The following is an 18,326-nucleotide window of genomic DNA, read 5'->3' as shown; positions in this document are numbered from 1 at the left end:
ATACAAGTCACATTTACAGCATAAGGCCCTTTGGTTTCTTAAGCAGCAAATGAAAGAACATTTTCTTCAGTGAAAGGCTTTGAAAAATAAAGTGTGTAGGCTTTCCATAAAAAAGGTAACTAGTTCTTTCCTTCTCAAAATAGCCAGCTATAGTCTTCAAAATATTATGTAAGAAAGTTCCTGAAATTCCTAGGAAAAAAAAAGTTAAAATCCAACTGTAATTTCTGACAGAGCAGAGATTCTATCATGGGCAAGCTGAACATCTACCTTCTGGGAAGCAGAAAAAACTACTGCTTGGTTTTCTGGAGAGCTTTATTACATTTGGAATTATACAATAAAAAGGATTTGAAATACTTGTGTATTTACCATATATTCTCGAACTTACAAATCTGTATTTGAGAACTCACTTCATATTCATCTATCCTTCATAAGGACTTGAGTTAAAACAAAATTAAAAGGCAAGAGTTTATTCTAATAAAGGCAATTAATGGCAATCTCCTTTTTCACACAACCATGTGCAACAGTAACTTCTACGAGGCAATCCTTTTCCATCTTCCCAATGGAGCCAAAGACTATGAAGTAATTCAAAATACTTCTGTGTAATTCAACCAATTTTAACAAGTTGGGGCAGTCAGCATTTGAACTTTACAGAGAACATTTTTTTCTAGGAGGTTCCATAACTACTCATATGCTTTTTTTTTTTCCCCCACACCGACTGGAAGCAGTATCAAATTAGCCAAAACACAGAAATACATAATAAATATGATCAAGTATTTTAAAGTGTTTAAAAATCCTGCTTAGGTGGTACAGGGCTTTTGCTATGGGGCTAGTAACTATGGTCTGACATTATAAAACAGGATGTAAATAAGCATGTCCATTGGAGCAGTGTTTTTTCCTCCGTCCCAAATTTGTACTATCTTTTAAAATCATTTTTTATGCCTCCTGAATCTTATGGTACTCTATTACCACATTAATCCTAATTTCCTCATAGGAGAAGAAAGTCAAAATGTTTTATTTTCTTAGTCTGTTGTATAGTTGTGGATCAGAGATATTTCTATGTAAAATGGCTAACAAAACTATCTGATGCAACATGAGTTTACTTTTCACATACTGTCATAAGGCATAATGACAGTTCATGCCAAATTCAGGCTACACAAATCATCAAGAGTTGAATTTAGCAGACATTGAGAAGACTGATCCATAGGGTAGCACTAAATTGTATTCACTAGCATTATTACCCGCTAACCATTTTTGCTCAATTTAAGATATAAAATTTCATATAAATGCAGGAGTTGATTGAATACATTTCTGAATCATTCTGAAATATTTAGCTTCTTTTTTGAGTACATATATGCCTCCTACCTCCAATGCTCTGAAGTTGGGTAAAGAGAAGGGAAATCGTTATCACATAACATGACTTTGCACGTATATATTCCACTGCATTACCAGGACGATGTAAAAACAGTCTTTTTCTAGTGCAAAATTCTTTATTTTGCTGGGTGGAAAGTTTCCCCAAGTCATACTTTTCCTAATCAAAAAAGATGTTAATCAGCTTACCCATGATTCAAATGTCATCAACCTTTGAAAGAAGAAAATAAGACATTTTACCCAAAAAGATCTTTTAAGTCATTGCTAGCTGAGCTGCTGTTTGTCATCGTGTTTGCTGGTTGTGCAAAGTTCTGAGGAGCAAAGAAAGGATTACCCTGTATACCAAAGCCAGGCTGTCCTATCATGTTCATCTGAGGTCCCAAGACTGAACCACTTGCACTTGGGGACCCTTGTGGGGGTATAAACTGATTAACCCACTGGTTTGACTTCTGTTGAGCCAGCTGTTTCATACTGACTTTGGGCTTTTGAGGACCAAAAAGGTTATCTAAAGCAGACATATCTGGGGGTCTGTTTTGTTGCGTCAGTGGAGCGACTGCAGATGTAGCACTCATGGAACTGTAATTTGGCATACTGGCAGTTGGTACAATGTTCATTTTAGTTGTTCCTGTTGCGCTCGGACCACCGAAGAAATTCTGCGTAGTGGGACCAGTTCCCATACCGAATCCAGCAGTCTGAAAACCCATACTAGTATTTAGTCCGTTTGTTATATTTCTCTTTGTGCTGTCAACAGGTGATGAAAATCCCATTCCAATACCCATAGAAGGGACAGAAGAGAAGCTGTTTGAAGATGCAACTTTAGTTTTGTTGATGGATGTCAAAGATGACATATTATCTATCAAGGTATCTGTCAAGTCTTTTGTCTGCAAAATATGATGTAGTTAGATACTTTTTCTTCATATACACACTAGCAACAATCTTTATCATTGCTCTTGCAGTTAATATAGAAGTGGCATTGATTTTTCAGAAACTGGAATTTACTGAATGGAATTGGACACGAAATGTAATTGCATACAAGAGCAATTATGTTATTTTCATTCTTCCCTACCTAGAAGCTCGATTGTTCTGTAATTCTAGTTTGACTGCTAAGACCAAGTACTACTGTGCCCATCTGCTTACATGTCTCATCCCTATCCCCAACTCCTTTGTACATTTAGTTAATGAACTCTTGAGAGCAGAACCTTTTTTTCCTATGTGCTTTTTCCACATCTAGAATAACGGGCTTCCAGTAGTGATGTCACCTTTGCAAATTACTACAATTTAAAATGTTGGAAATATAGCTAATGATGCAAGTGGAAGGCAGATTACAATTTAGTTAGTTTTTCTCAACTCTACTATCTTACTACCAGTGATTACAAAGGTGAACCACAGGGGAAAAAATGCTAATTGCGTACAGTACTTCCAAGGAAAAAGCATCGGAGCTGCAATGGAAACAATGTAGTAATTCATTATCTCTCACCTGCTTCAACGGAGGTGTTATTGCAGTCGCTTGTGGCTTTAGAGGTTGCTGGCTTTTCAATTTCTGTGCCTGTTCTTGTTCTTTAGCTAGCTTTTGCTTTTCTTCAAGCGTAAGTGATGCCTTTAAAAGGGAAAGTACTGACAATAAGCTGGACAGTATATATAGGTATTGATGTTATTTTTATTTCATAAATAGCACTGTCATTTCAACACTGTGTTGAAACACAATGAGCACTATTTATATAAAAACAAAGTGGCTAAGCACAAAATCTATTATTACATTTATCACACGGTTAACAAGTACTTAAGGCAAATAAATACAATATTAAAGGTAGCATAATGATAAAATCTGGACAGGTATCAAATATACAGATATTTAATCATAACAAAACCATTTTAGCTTTGACTTTTTAATGCTGGGCATAAAAAAAGTGTTCTGCTTGTTTTTTTATTTTCATATGAACACTTTACCAACTGTCACTTGATAAAGAATTACAACTGACAGTGAGTTGGAAAGGAAATTGTATTTTAACAGCCATGAGAAGGATTTTATAAGAGAATATCTCCTATAAGAGTAAACTATTTCATGTAATGCTTTTTCTTTGCTTCTTTTACTTATCTTCATATTTATTGTTCATTTTCACTTAACTCTTAATTTTTATAGTAAATTTTAGTCTCTACTACTACATGAAATTCTCCATTTGATCTTCATTTCCTTTTGTAATTTTATAATGAAGTTGCCTGAGCACTTTGGTTTTCATATTTAAATACACTGCTGAAGTTTCAGTATAATGCATTATACCTGTAACTAAGGAGGAAAAAAATGACCAAAAATTTATAATTCCAATTGATGCATACTTTGCTCAAAGCTTTTTTCAAGGACAGCTTTTCACAGAAATTCAAGGCTGTGGTTTAAACATTTTGCAGTGCATCCTCACACGTGACTACTCAGAGTTGTGCTAGGCAACAGCAGTTAATTTTTCCTTTAAAGCCTCAAATATGACAAATATCTACACATACTCTTCTTATGCACATCAGCCTTCTATTAGACAGATGCATGTAACAGAATTCCAAACCAAAAAAAGCACACCTTTTTCTGTTTTGATGACAACTCGTTCTCTTTACTATCAGATCCACTAGTTAGAAGGTCAGTTCCAGTACTATTAAATACCTTGTCAATCTGTTTAAATTAGAAGAAACAAAATCATACGTTATTTGAAATGTTGTAATTTAAGGTGATGCAAATATTGACTAGATGATTTTAAATTTCAAACCTCTATATGTAACTAATGCAATAAAATACTGTCTCTTACCTGATTATTTGTACCGGCAGATCTTCCCTCTTCAGATACACTCATTTGATTAGCTATATCCAAAGATCTATACAGTACAGAGTATATATATATATATTACAAAAAGATAACTGTACAGTCACATCCACAACACTAATTCAGCAACGCAGATTATCCCCCTGCATTTGAACAATATAAAATAAATGTATTATCAGAGCACTGCCATATTCACAATAGCTGTAGGAGACCGGAAAACCTTAATACTCTAAAGTGTAAAGGTTTCCTAATGATCATTTCAAAAAGTCTTACTTTCTCCCTTAAACGGGTAATGTAGACTTCAGATGGCAAGTTAATTTGCCTCGAAAATTTCAGCTTATATCAGCCTCCATAAAATAGGCATAGATATCTTCAAATACCTTTGCCTTCTAAAGGTCTGCTATGTTTATGTTTCTTCGCTGTGGTGTGTGTTCTGAGTAACTACAGAAGAGCAACTATTCTGAGTATACTGACATAAAACCGAACTAGTGGAGCTCAGTATGAACTTTTATACTTCACAAATTCATTAAAAGTTACCCAGAGTAAATTAATAAACCGTGACTTCACAATGTAAGTGTAAAGGATTGTGCTTAATAAAACCACTGATGTCATAATAATACTATCATTGTAAGACTCATAAATCTTTGCTGACAATCATGCTCACCTGGCGTAATTCTCAATTACTGAAGTATGTTATATTGCTATCGATAAGAGTTTTCTCACATTTGCTAAAAAGATGAACTGAAATTCATCTCTGCTCACTTGCTTTTTCTAGCACACAGGCAAACAAACACTTACTTCTGTTGCTCTTGCATAACATGAAGCTGTTCAAGTTTTGTTTTATGCTCTGCCTCCAATCTATTGAGCATGTCTTTTATAACACAAATAAAAGAATTGAACTGTAAAAGAAACATACAGGAAGTTTGGATTTTGCAGTGTCAGAATCCAGACATTTAGAGCTCAAAGGTTAATATCACATAAAACTTACAATATACAACGTCAGATAAACTGCACATTTTAAATAATTTATACTCCAGCTTCTCTACCTCAGATGATATAACCAGCTACAAGCAGAATGTATGCTTGTGAGGCAACCCAGACAAAAAAACCCAAAAGATCATGATGAACACTATTAGATTTGTTTTCCAGAAAAATTGTATTAGGTATTCTATTTCCTAATTAACTCATAGCAGCATGATTGCACTTTGACACCATCTGCAATATTTACAAACAAAACTAAGAGAAGAAAGATAAAGATTGTAATGTAGCTTTTTATTTGAATTGTAATTATGTTACTTAGCTAACTTCTTCACCATGATTTTTGGGAGGCAGTATACTCTTACTCCAGGGATTCTTTGTCTCAGATTTGATTTAATTTCATTCAATTTTCTCCCAAATACTTTGCAGCGTATTTCAAAAGCACTACCATCCATCCGTTTTAAAAATCTTGCTAACCTTATCACGATCACTTTATTTTTCTTATGTCTCTTCATATTCTACAGTAATATCACCAAATTTAACAGTTCAACTGCCCAGTAACTTCCCAATTCTCTGTAGTGTAAAATATGCAAGTAGAAGGGAATAGATCACGTAACTTAGAAGTTTTTCTTCCATTTCCTCTATTTCAGCCCCACAATTTGATACATTCAGTTACTTCTTCAGGGCTAGTATCATGGCTACAGATACCCGTCAGACTTACCCTAAAATATCAGAAACAACTTAGTGATTCTGGTCTAACCACTCAAACACCTATCTACCATAACAGAAGTCTGTTAGTTGATATAATTTTTCGTTTAAAAAACACATTTCAGTCTAAAGGCTTAACCGGATGTTTTGGGGGGGAATTACTAATGAAAATATTAGCAATACAACTTTAAAATTTTAAAAGATTTTAAACATTTAAAGATTTAAAACTGTAAAAAGGACATAAAAGGCTAGGATATACAACTGATATACAACTTCAGAAATGTGATGGTATTCATTTTGAAATTTTATACTATATCAGTTAGATCCACTAAATAAACAACAGCCTTTAAGCATGCAAATACAGTAATACTGGAAGCATTTTTCACATCAGACACAGACATACAGAAACCTACAAATTCTGTGACAGCAGTTTAAACCAATTCTCTACCAATTTATCAAGTAAAAGCATGCAAAATAGTCATGTTCCTACCTGATTGAGATTAAGATTGTTCTCAATACTAAGAGGAATCAGATGGGGCAATACTTTTCCTGCAAGCTGCTCTTTGGTAATTCCCAACTTCTTATGAGTAAATGTACATTTGTAAATACCTGACATACAACATTAAAAGAGCAAAATCAGTAAGTTTAGTAAATAATGTGAACAAACTCCAAGAAGTTGCACTCTCTGTAGGTACTGATAATCTGAACATACTTTGGTTCTGTGTGCAACCATGCACAAACAAGATAGAAAAATCATAAAAATGAAGTACTCATTCACAACATACATGTATTATAACAAGAGGCTTTGCTAACATTTAGAGCAAAAGAAAAGTCCTAGAGACCTAAAGTAATGCTGCTGTGATGCCCAGTATTATTAGTCAAAGTATTGTTCTGGTCAATTATGGATCTTTGAACAGATATCACAAGCAACTGAGTTACCACAAATTAACAAATTGCCACTTTGTAATTGTGCTGCATTAACTAAGGAGACGTTCACTTCTGGCACATTGCAAATGGCTTGTGGTGCACACATGGTTAGTGTTAACTACCACACTGCTCTCTGATTGTATTTTCCAAAGACTCTTACCTGGAAGTTTAGGGCTGTGTTATATACATAGGACCAGAAACCATGCCTAGTCCTTATCTATTTTAAAATTAATGAAAAAGGAAAGAGGCGCAAGGGATCCAATACTACGCCTACCAGTTTTGTAGTGTTTCTGACGGCAGGATTCCTGTGTGCCTAAATAGTCCACTTTTGGTGGAGAACACTGAATATACTGGCACAACAGAGGAAGAAGCTTTCCTTACGTTCCACGTTACTACTAGAACACACAGCTGTCAGCTGGCCAAAGAAGATTTCACATACAAGATAAAATGTACTTTGAAAAAAAGGGGGGGGATCCAACGTATCCAAAATTGATTTCAGCTCATCATTTCCAGACTAGGGTTCAGCTGTCCACTGTAGCTGATTAGAATTCAGGAGTAATACAACTAAGGGAAAGACACACTGTCCCTCATTCTCAAGCATCAAGTGCAGATTAAAGCTGCAGAGATTAAGGGAAAGAGGGCAGCTTTAATTTAGCACAGATAAATGCACTCTTGATGACTGAGAGTAAATTTAAAAAGTGCTACCATCACATATTTGTTACAGGGCTCTACTGAGGGTTGCTGCCGCTACAGCTCAACTGTTGCAAATGGTCTTTTGCCTACTGTTTTGCTGTCAGTAAGAGAAATTGGTCACTGCCTCCCAGCACTTGATCACACAGTCACACTTCTCCTTGGCAGTGACTTCAAATCATCTGGTCTGCTCATGAACCAATTCAAGTTAAAATGCTTGTAATGTTAAAAGCATGTATCCTGAGCTGGCCAAGCACCATAGTGGCACTAGGGAAGCACAACTGGGAGCGAGGCCTTCCCTTCCAGAGGTAGCAAGCCACCCAATTATTGTAACTGCTTTGTGACATCTTACCCAGAACACGCTCCATTTTGGTGCAAAGGCAGCCGTGTCTTTGTTTAAAGGGCAAAATTCATTTAACAAAAGCTGCAGTGAAGTGCAATAGATTCATACTGATAATCATTTATAGCATCTGACATGCAAGAGTGGTAACTGAAGACAGCAGTAGCATCTTAAAAGCTTCAGTAAAGTGTTCAGCAACTGAAAGAGGACAGATTTTATACTGCTCCGAGGGAAACTACCTCTCTGGCTGGGTGGGCCATAGAGTCCACAAAAGTGTCACAGCCTAAGAACTGCAAAGAGTACTCAGAGCTGTGTTGGGCCTTCAGGACTACAAATATATGGACTAGTGACAGAAGTATCAGCAATACCTTAGGTAACTGAACAGGGACCTACTTAAGAAGGAGAAACAAGTCATTTTAGCTAGACTATGTAAACATTATCAATGATTATACAGAAAGCTCTGAGATTACAATATCAAAATGCAAAATAGGAGAAAGTTGAAAATATTAGTTACCTAAAATTCCCATTAGCACTGCAGGTTCCTTGGATGGAATTTGTTGCAGAAAAGGTAAAATATCGTCAAGCACAAACCATTTATCTAAGTACTCCAAAATCTTTCCTAAGCACACTAGTGAGTTTACCCGGACCTACGAAGTATGATAAGAATTAAATAACATCTTAATTATTCATTCACCTAGGAAAAAGGACACATAAAACTCATATTTACAAGAATAAAGAAGGTGCTTCTGAAACTACAGCCTTCATATCTGAAAATTCAAGGTGAGTTTACAAAAATGTTTGTATCATTACAGGAAAACAGAGTTGCATACTGCTCATAAAACTTTGGCTTTTCTGCAGGACAAACACCGCTAACATACAATGTGCTGAAACATACCAACATTAATGTAAAAAATCTTGAAAAGAAATCAGGGTATATTGATCGGCTTTTATTTAAAGGAGCAATAGCAAAAAAGCCAAAGGAATTACAAGCAATTTTACATTTTCTGAAGACTGAGAAAGAAATAAAATTATTACGATACTTACAGCAAGAGAAGAAGTTTGCAAACACGCATTTTTAATTCTTGGAATCAATGAGTTTTTCATTGATGGGTAATCTATTAGATTGGCAAATGTGGGAATTATGTTTAGGCAAAGCTCCTATAAAAAAAATATTCCACATAAGTTTAAAAAGAAACATGCATGTTTGCTATAAAGCCAATACATTTTTTACTCAAGTTCAACATCAATTTGTCTTTCCAAGTATTCCTTTTAAGGAAATACTCATCATGTTCACTAGAATGAACTTAATCTATCAGAGTCACTTAGAAATAGCTACAATAATAAAGCATCATGATATGCAGATGGAATCTTAGAAAATGGGTCAAGCAAATATAAATGAATATCTGTAAAACTCTGCAGCAGCACAATCACAGACTAAAAAATAAAACAGATATCAGTATTAAACATACTTAAGCAATAGAGGAAAAAACTACCCAATTGCAGCCAAAAAATAGACAGCAATGTTAAGCACAAATTGCAAGGAAATACCTGAGTAACCAAACTCCTGCTGCAGAATAATCTCAAGCCAGATATTTAAAAACAATAACTTTTATCCATAATATTGTAAAGGCTTTGCAAAGCTGAAAGTGACATCTGATCCAAATCCTTCTTTGTCTAATATTTTGTTTGTTTACCTCCCACACACACTTCCTGAATGCTTATGGCTTACTGAAAACAAATTCCATTGGAAGGATGATTTCCAAAAGGAAACTTTTCTCTTTTCCTTAAAGGAAAGAGAAAAGATTAGTCAGCTAATTTTAAATAAAAGCTGAAATTACGACACCTGAATCTGTATTGAAGGTGCTTCCAAGGCTCTATAAACCATTGGTAGAACGCTGTTCTTTATTTCATCTGGTGGAGTTTTGGTTAGGAGCAAATCCATTTTTTGCAGGAAGATCAACAGGATCTATTAAAAGAAGGGCAGTTCAGAAGCCAAAAGATTTTAACTCCACCAACATATCCTTTCAATTTAAAATTTATTGCATCATATCATGAAGAATTGCATATCATATCATTCAAACTCCAGAAGTTTTCTTGTAACTCAGTAAACGCAATCACTTACCATGTTGCTTGCCTGAAGGCATGGAAGACAGGAAGACAAAAAACACTTTGACATATTATTGTATTTTAGAAACAGCAAATACAGATCAAACAAAACACGTACGTTTTAGAATAATCTTTCCAAAATAAGAAATCATAATGGTTTGGGGGAAATGGCGGGGGGGGAGGGTTTTTTTTTTCTATTTACAATACTGTTTTCTGTTAAATTCCACCCACAGAAATTATCATTACTCAAACTCTATGGATCAAATGCCGTTCTTGAAGCGTTTGATCACAAACCCACCTATAAAAGCTAGATTACTTCTGTATCTGAAATCAAAATTTGGAATCAATGGAAAGAACATCACAACTACTATATGGACACAAAATAGCTTTACTCCATTTCTCATAGAAGCAGTATATCATAAAATGCAAATCTCAAGCAAAAAAATTTCACATGAGGTTAAGCTCACATCCAGTCAAGTGGGATTCATCTTGCTTATGTTTAACTATCTGAAAGTTAGCCTCCAGTTTAAACCAAACATCCGGGCTCAGTCTACAATACAGAGCGCTGTGTAGCCAAAGTTCATCTATCTATCTGAGAAAAGTGAGACAACTTCCACAGGTGCCGCTGACGCATCTCCATTGATATCTAGACTCCTTTTATAAAACAGGCTAGAGTAGATGGACAAACTACGATGAGAGGCATCACACTCATAATAAAAAGCCAAGTATTTCATAGGAGGGACAAATTTCAATTTTTAAGTATAAATACATGTAACAAACAGAGCCTATATGTCAAATAAACAGAAGCCGCAGAGTCTAGAAGTACAAAAATATCAAGACCAAATATAAGTTCCTCCCCTTTCCTTTATAGGGAAGGGAAAGAAATTCTTTCAAATGGTAGCTAATGTGGAGTATCTTATTATATATTTATAATCATCCAGTCTGTACACACACACACACTCTCATTCATTCTTTCATTCATTTCATGGACATTGACTCTGAAGCAACCCCCAGAAATTTGACAAAATTAGGGAAAGATGGATGAGACCAGTTTTAAATTTACATTTTATGATTATTCTTGAGTAAAGAATTTTTATTTGACCTAAACTTGGCCTTTGAAAACCTAAAATAACTACATGTACTAAGAACACTTTTCTAGCAACCCTGTAATACTGTGGCATAACAGTTTCTGTGTTCTGTTTGCCAAACAGTTTTGGGAGAGAAGGCTTGTTTGATTGTTTTGCAAATTTGAAAAATGAGATGAATGTAGTTTGTTACTCAACAATTAGAAAAGCTTTGCTAAAAATAAGAACCAGCTGTTTGAACAGACCACTGGTAAGCTAAACAGTACTGTATAATCATTTAGATTTCACAGAAGCAATTCAGCTCTTTTCCACTACTCTTGCTGTCAATTCTTTTCAAATAAGAAAACACACATATGAATTTTTTTGCTATCTCTCAACACCTGTATCTTCAATTAGAATGTAATTTATGTTATTCTGGTGAACTCTGCTGTTGTTGGTTGTATTCTAGGAAAACCGTTGACAATTTTTATCCATTTAAGTAAAAGCTAAGATGACACAGTTAACAGATTCAAAGACACAACCTATAAAAACATAAGCGGCAGCAGCAGTTGCGCTAAAAACAACGATACTGAAGATTTATTTCATTCACTAACACAGAGCTCAATATTTGTTAGGGTACTGATGTACTGAATTAAGAATATGAACTTACAGTACATCACACGCTAACTCCTTATGGATACCCCTAGGTATAAATTAAGGGTTTGTCTGCATGGGGACAATATTTCAGAGTAAGCTAGGATGTTACTTTACAGTACTCCAGTTATTCCATGCTAACTCCAAAAGCATGATGTGAACGAGAAGTTAAATATTCCATTTGCATAGTATAATCTGCCTTATACAAAGACACTGTCAACTGGATAACAATTTCTTCATAATGAATTACAGCTGCCTCCCTATGATACATTTGCTTCTTAACTCAAGTATCAGCAGTTTTTTTGTGGATGTACAGATTACGAATGCCAAGCAAGAGGCCTGGCACAATGCTAAAACATCATGAGAGTGTGTTTAGAAGAAACATTAACACACTGCCTTCTGCCATACCCCATGACTTACAAACACACAAGAGCAAGTTTTTGCCTTGCTCAAAGACAGATTGTGCATCTGACTGTTACCAATCAGACCTGGAATTCTATCATCTGGCACTCTTAATCTTTATATTTTTTTTCCTGAATTAATCTGGCATTAACTTTGGAAATCTGCCCTAGATTACTTAGACAAACTTTGCCATACTGAAAAGCCCATAAAAATAAAAGTGGAATAAGCCAGCTAGTACTTAATGTGCATCAAGAATGTCCACATGAGAATTTAATACACAGTATCTGGAAAGCTGCAAAACTGCATTATACTTTACTGCATAGAAACTTCACAAAGCTCTTTCTTTATAAGCTAATCCCAAATCTATACTTTGCTTCCCTCATTTCTTAAGAAATAAAACAGCTTTTGGGCCCACTATCATCCAGATACAGCCTTGAGACAAAGGAGTCTCAAGGTTTTTGGAGTGAGGACTATCTTACAAATCTGCTGTCCAAAGTAGCAAAACACAGTGTCACCTCTTAGGATGCAACAGTACAAATAAGAGGTTTTTTGGCTTTTTGTCGGTGAGTACCTTTTTATGTTTATTTTTTTCAAGACAAAAACTAAGCTAACATAAAACTCTGGTGTACCAAAAGTGAAAAACATTAATTCTTATACTCTAAGGAATTTGCAAATACAGGTGCTCCCCCCTTCCCTTCTCCCCCAGTATACTGAGGGTTCGCTGATGTGGTTTGCTGAAACCCAGAAGTAAAAACTGTACTTGTTTACTGCAGTGCTTATCTTGCCCTTTAAGTTCTCTGCAGAAAAATAACAGCAGTCTGCAAAACAAGGTGAGCTATAAGGAATGCCTAGCTGCCTTGTTATCTGACAAGGCATGATGCCTAGCTTAGTGACAAAATCTTCAATAACTGTCACGCACATGGTGCTGACAAAAGGATGAAAACACTTTACAGTAAATATAGTACTTTACTGCCTTTATCTATGTAAACAACAGAAAAAAGGTATTTTACTTACACTATCACAGTACATTTGTCAAATAAAATGAAAAAAATTCACAGTTTTTTGCATAGCACTCAAATAAACACTATTTTATTATCACGAATAAACAAGACCTTTTTAAGAGAGTGTCAGTGACAACTTTTCCACCCTAAGATCCCAGTGTTACCAATCTGGATTTAAAAAAAAAAAAAAAGAAAGAAAAAAGAAAAATCACAGGTTTAGTTAGTGGTACAATATATGCAAAAACTGTACTGTACAACCCTGCTCAGATAGGCTAGATGAATGATCAAACGCTTACAAATATACCTTCTACAACTGACCAAAGATAGAGCTGAGTGATAAATTAAATGTTTCCTTTTGCTAATCTATTCTCATCTATAAATACAACTAAAGCTCTAAAAAACATCTAAAATAGCAAGGGGAAAGGCTCAGCAAAATTGCTGGAAAAGCCTGCTTTGTATGACTTAAGGCCCACCGCTTGGACAGCTACAGAACAGGTTGGTTTGAAGGTGGACAATGTGAATAAAGTTGAAAAAGGGAACTAGCCCAACCAGTGATTTTTCAGAGAAAAAGCACTGAAGATAAAAATTGTAATCTGAATAACATTAACATACCTGTATCGGCTCTTGCTGCTTAAAAACAGGACCAAGATCAGGCAGAATAAGCCTGATATATTCTTCTTTGGTGCACTCCTCAGCAATTAGGAGAACGTTAGGCAAGACAAAGGGTACCATATCAGGATTCACAAACTCGGAGGTCAAGCAAGGCAAAATTCGCTGAATTATAACACGCTAAGAGACAAAAATAAGGAGATATCACATTACACTGCACTGCATTAAGTTATTATAATGTCAGCTCAACAACTTTAGTGATAATCTGAGAGTAAAACAAAAAAGCAAACATTTTTCCATATTGAACTCTTATTTTCACAGTATACTCAAGTTAACATACACTGTGTTACTTTGCTTACTTTTGTTTATTTGCATTCTGGACACAATTGGACTACAGCAACTGTGAAGGCCAACAAAAGCTATTAACTGTACAAAAAATTGGATTTTAATTATGAAAATCTCATTGTATATATTTTCTTTAAAAAGAACCTAAAAAAATGTATCACCAGAAATTTAAGTTTTGAAGTACCCTATCACTCACTGAATGAATACATAATTCTACTATACTTCACTGTAAACTCCTTGTAAATTCTCCAAATGGGATTCAGCTGACTAAACGCATATATATACACTGTGGATGTCTACATCCGAGTTAAGTATCCTTAAATGCTTTTAAAGACAATGAAGAAAGATACACACTTCAAGGGCACAATCCATCTCCTCATAATATATGCTTCTAAAACAGAAAAAAACAATGCCCTAAAGATGATCGGGTCAGTTTGTAGCTATTTAAAGTTAGGTGAAATAAATCCCACCTATGCCCAATGCCAAAGCATCAACAGTTTTTGATCAAGGGGAAAAAAATACTAAATTAAAAAGGAGACAACAATAAATGTGCAGTTCAGCACTGTGCAGTGTTGAAAATAAAATTCATATAAAAATAAAGAAATGTAATGTAATGAATGACTCAGAAACTCAGCTATTCTATTATAAAGTAACTAGTATTATTTTTCCATCATATGTGCGTTATGCTTTATATAAATTAGAGAATACCGCAAAAGGAAAGGATTCATTTTAGAGTGTCCAGCACTACACAGAAGAAATCTCGAATGACATTTCCCTTTGAGATCTCTGGGCACTGCTAGCACAATAAAGTGCTTTATCCATTGAGGGAAAGAAACTTTATATCACTCAACGTTAAAGTACTGCCTGACTATGAAAAGAGTTGAGGTAATCTTATATACTGATTGGGAGGAAAGGTTGGACAGGATGACTTCAAAGAGTTATGATAGGATCAGTACACAAATGGAGAAAACTTGTCAGTGGGGAGAAAATATCTCCCATTCAAAGTGGGGTGCACTATCAGAGGACATGGCAAATGATTGTTCCTCTCCTGTACTGATAGCACAAGTAGCCATTTTCTGTTTCCAGAATTACTGATAGCTGAGGGGTATTTCTGCACAAATTATTTTCTTTTCCTACTACTCTACTCTGACAATTTCATAACAGTCTTTTATAGAACCGTGTTACATAGAGTCCAGCACTCCCAGATTAAGAATGTTAAAAGAAGTTTATGTATTTTTAACTCACTGTTTCCATACGATGGTAAAGACATACCTTAGGAAGTTTTGGCAGAACCTTTGGTAGCCCTTTAAAAAACTGTGATTTCTGAAGGTTATCCCTTTGAAATAAAGAATCAAAATACTGAAGGGTCATTGCTCCCACGTCATCAAAGAATGGTATCTAAAAATAACATGAAAAGCTTATGATTTGGAGGAAGACAACATTAATGCTGTTATAAAGATTCCACATGTATAACCATCTATGTACCTTTTCAGTGCACTATAGCAAACTTACACAGTGAAGTGGCTGCAACTAACAATCCTAAAAGTAAATTTTGTACACACTAAGTAATATAATACTCACAGATAAAGGTTGATTATTAAGACAGACAATTTTTCAGGTGTTTTAAAAAAGTACACAATAATACACATTATATATAGCTATGTTTACTTATTTTATATGAAATAATGTTTTTGTCCACAAAAAGAATGAAAAGTAGAAACCTTGATTAAAAGTTCTCCTAAAAATAATTACACTATTTAATGTTACAGTAGCGAATTACCTGCTAGGACATCCAGATTTGGTTACCATCCCTGGAAGCTTATAATCAACAAGTTTTATATGCAATTAAATTGGTAATTATACACATTTCTCTCCAATGTTCAGGTTTGCAGACCCACTTGTATATATTATATTTTTCACATAACCCCCCATGTTTGCATTACTCCCGCTGCATTCTCTGATTGGCAGCAAAGACGGCACAGGCCTTCTGAAGTACTGTGCAACAATGTATACATTGCCTGGCTTTATAAACATGCCGTGAATAAAACACCAGGGGTTCATCTATAGCAGTGGTGCATCATAGCAATACTGATGGAGCTGCTATATCATTAATGAAAGATTGCTAAATATGCATGTTGATGTCAAGAGTATTTATCTAAAATCCCTCACATACTCAGCTTTCAGTTAGCAGTTAAAAGCAAAAGACAGAAGAGTGCCTATCTCAGACCTATGTAGACTGGAAGGAAAAGTTCTACATTTGGCACCTTGCATGGGTACGATTTCTCCTTTCTTCTAACTCCCCCTATCAGGGAGGGATATATCAAACCTCATGGGCTTGCAATGGTTAGAGACAGAGCATGGTCTCAGACCACACTTGTTTTCAGCTGAAAAACTTGTGCAAAGAGCAAGGATATAAAAGCATATAAAGAAGCTCTGCTGTCAGGCAGAAAGAGAGGCAGGCTGGCGTAGGACAGTACAGAGGAACAGAATCTACCAACAGAAAATTCAAGCTACCCGGACTTAAATTCTATATTCCAGATCACACACCAGAAGTCTAACCATAGGAGCATGGAATTCTACATAAGCTAACTCATCCTAGTTAAAACTAGCAAGGTAAATTTGCCCATGTTAAGTTCCATATTCTCTTATGTCATGCTGCCCTTGACAGACTGCTTTTAGTACTCAAGCTAGTTCAAATACCTCTACCCTGCAATTCACTCTAAAGAGATTAACACGATCTTTATATGTAACAACAGTGCTTCATAAATAACTCTTTCCACATTTGGTTGTTGCAATCACTCAGAAAAGTGAGCTATGTGAGTAACATTTGCCAAATTCCTCACTTCTCATCTTCCAGAATATACCTTAGCAAAATCATTACCTGGACTCCCCCACTTCTTCACTCACTACTTCTACCTACTGCTAAGATACTGATTTCTCTCTCCGCAAACAATCTTTTTGTAGGACAGGAAAAGAAGAAAATTCTTAGCTAAGCAACTCTATCAGCCGGAACCTGAAATACTATCTGCTGTGAGAAAACAAGATATAAGACAAATGAAGGATTATGCTTTTAAGTTTCAAATAGGAAAGTGGAGGAAGAGTTTGTCAAATTAAAACTTAAATTGGCTATTAGCAATTAATTTTGCCTCATTATGGCAAGTACACTTCAAATAAGTGTACTTAAGTTATTCTTCTTCATATTTAAGAATATACTGAAAACAATAAGCCAAAGGTTAATCTTTACATTTGTTGACCTTTGGCATTTTATGGCTTTAATATCCTTCCAATACAGTTTCAAAGACTGAATTGTATAAAAACGCAGCATAGAAAATACTTCCAACTGTCTTGGAAAGCAACAAAATACTTTTGCATTAAGTGACCACTCTAAACTGTTTCAGCACACCCTTCTTTCATATTAATAGAATAAAGGTCAACGCAAGGACAACAGCTTTTGACATCAGCTAACATCATTATTTCCAAAGAAGTTCAAAACATATTTAACGTTTCAACTAAACAGATTAACAGGAAAAAAGTTTAAAATAGCTCTATTGTTTCTACAAATCAAACACTATTTCCCTCTTTCCTATAGCTACTGCATTTTCCATGAACTGACCTTAGTCATTTGATCTGCGTCTGGTCTTACTGCTGGAGCTACATTTAAGAGTAGCTTTACATGTTCACGCACCTCCTCTGGTATATTCTGAAGAGTACTGGAGCTTAAACGGCTCAGCTGCGTAAGTAATTTAAGCACACGCACCATAAAGTCAGAAAATTTTGCATATAACTATTTTCAATATACATTAGAGCTATACTTTGTCTTCTTGATCGTTTCCCTACCTACACCTTTAATATCCCTCCCTTCTGCCCATTTACAACCCACTTGCTTCTGGTCCCTCATAGTCTTTTCTCTCTGTCTCCCAACAGACTACCTGCTTCTGGTCACGTTCTCCTACTCCCAACTTCTAATTGTGTTCAGGTTATTGGAGAACATAAGAAATAATTTTTTAAAAGAGGTACAGGTTTTAACTGCGATGTCAGTTATACACATGAAAATGCAGTACACTTGATTAGGGCAATGGGCATCCTAAGAAGTTACAATGAAGGAAATTTGCATACGAATGTACATTATGTCAGCTGTTCCAAGTAACTCTCTTCTATTAATATTCACAGTCCACAAAGAACATGAAATAACTTACTGCTAGCTAAGGGGATAACACTCACAATGACAAGTGATTGAATCACTTTAATCTCTGCAGTCTCCTCCAATCTTAAATTGGTCACTCATTGCCTCGTGTCTGATGCTGTTTGCCCTTCTCACCGGTAACACGTT

General features: G+C 35.3%; 1 protein-coding gene across 2 annotated transcripts in view; it reads right to left on the bottom strand.

The window, feature by feature from the left end:
• Positions 1 to 294: 294 nt before the first annotated feature.
• Positions 295 to 18,326, bottom strand: part of SCYL2 (SCY1 like pseudokinase 2) — a 37,685-nt gene continuing 19,653 nt past the window's right edge. For both annotated transcript variants that reach the window (XM_068938671.1, XM_068938678.1), the window contains 12 exons: positions 17,610 to 17,726; positions 15,269 to 15,394; positions 13,655 to 13,831; positions 9,659 to 9,781; positions 8,860 to 8,973; positions 8,330 to 8,462; positions 6,349 to 6,467; positions 4,971 to 5,071; positions 4,158 to 4,224; positions 3,935 to 4,024; positions 2,846 to 2,965; positions 295 to 2,249 (listed from right to left, as the gene is read on the bottom strand). In XM_068938671.1, the coding sequence (XP_068794772.1) occupies positions 1,605 to 2,249; positions 2,846 to 2,965; positions 3,935 to 4,024; positions 4,158 to 4,224; positions 4,971 to 5,071; positions 6,349 to 6,467; positions 8,330 to 8,462; positions 8,860 to 8,973; positions 9,659 to 9,781; positions 13,655 to 13,831; positions 15,269 to 15,394; positions 17,610 to 17,726 (1,932 nt within the window). In that variant the 3' untranslated portion in view covers positions 295 to 1,604. The remainder of the gene's footprint in view (positions 2,250 to 2,845; positions 2,966 to 3,934; positions 4,025 to 4,157; positions 4,225 to 4,970; positions 5,072 to 6,348; positions 6,468 to 8,329; positions 8,463 to 8,859; positions 8,974 to 9,658; positions 9,782 to 13,654; positions 13,832 to 15,268; positions 15,395 to 17,609; positions 17,727 to 18,326) is intronic.

This window comes from Struthio camelus, chromosome 1, assembly GCF_040807025.1.
Source record: "Struthio camelus isolate bStrCam1 chromosome 1, bStrCam1.hap1, whole genome shotgun sequence".
Taxonomy (NCBI): domain Eukaryota; kingdom Metazoa; phylum Chordata; class Aves; order Struthioniformes; family Struthionidae; genus Struthio; species Struthio camelus.
The sequence above is the reverse complement of the archived record's forward strand: the minus strand, read 5'-3'. Positions and strand labels throughout refer to the sequence as shown.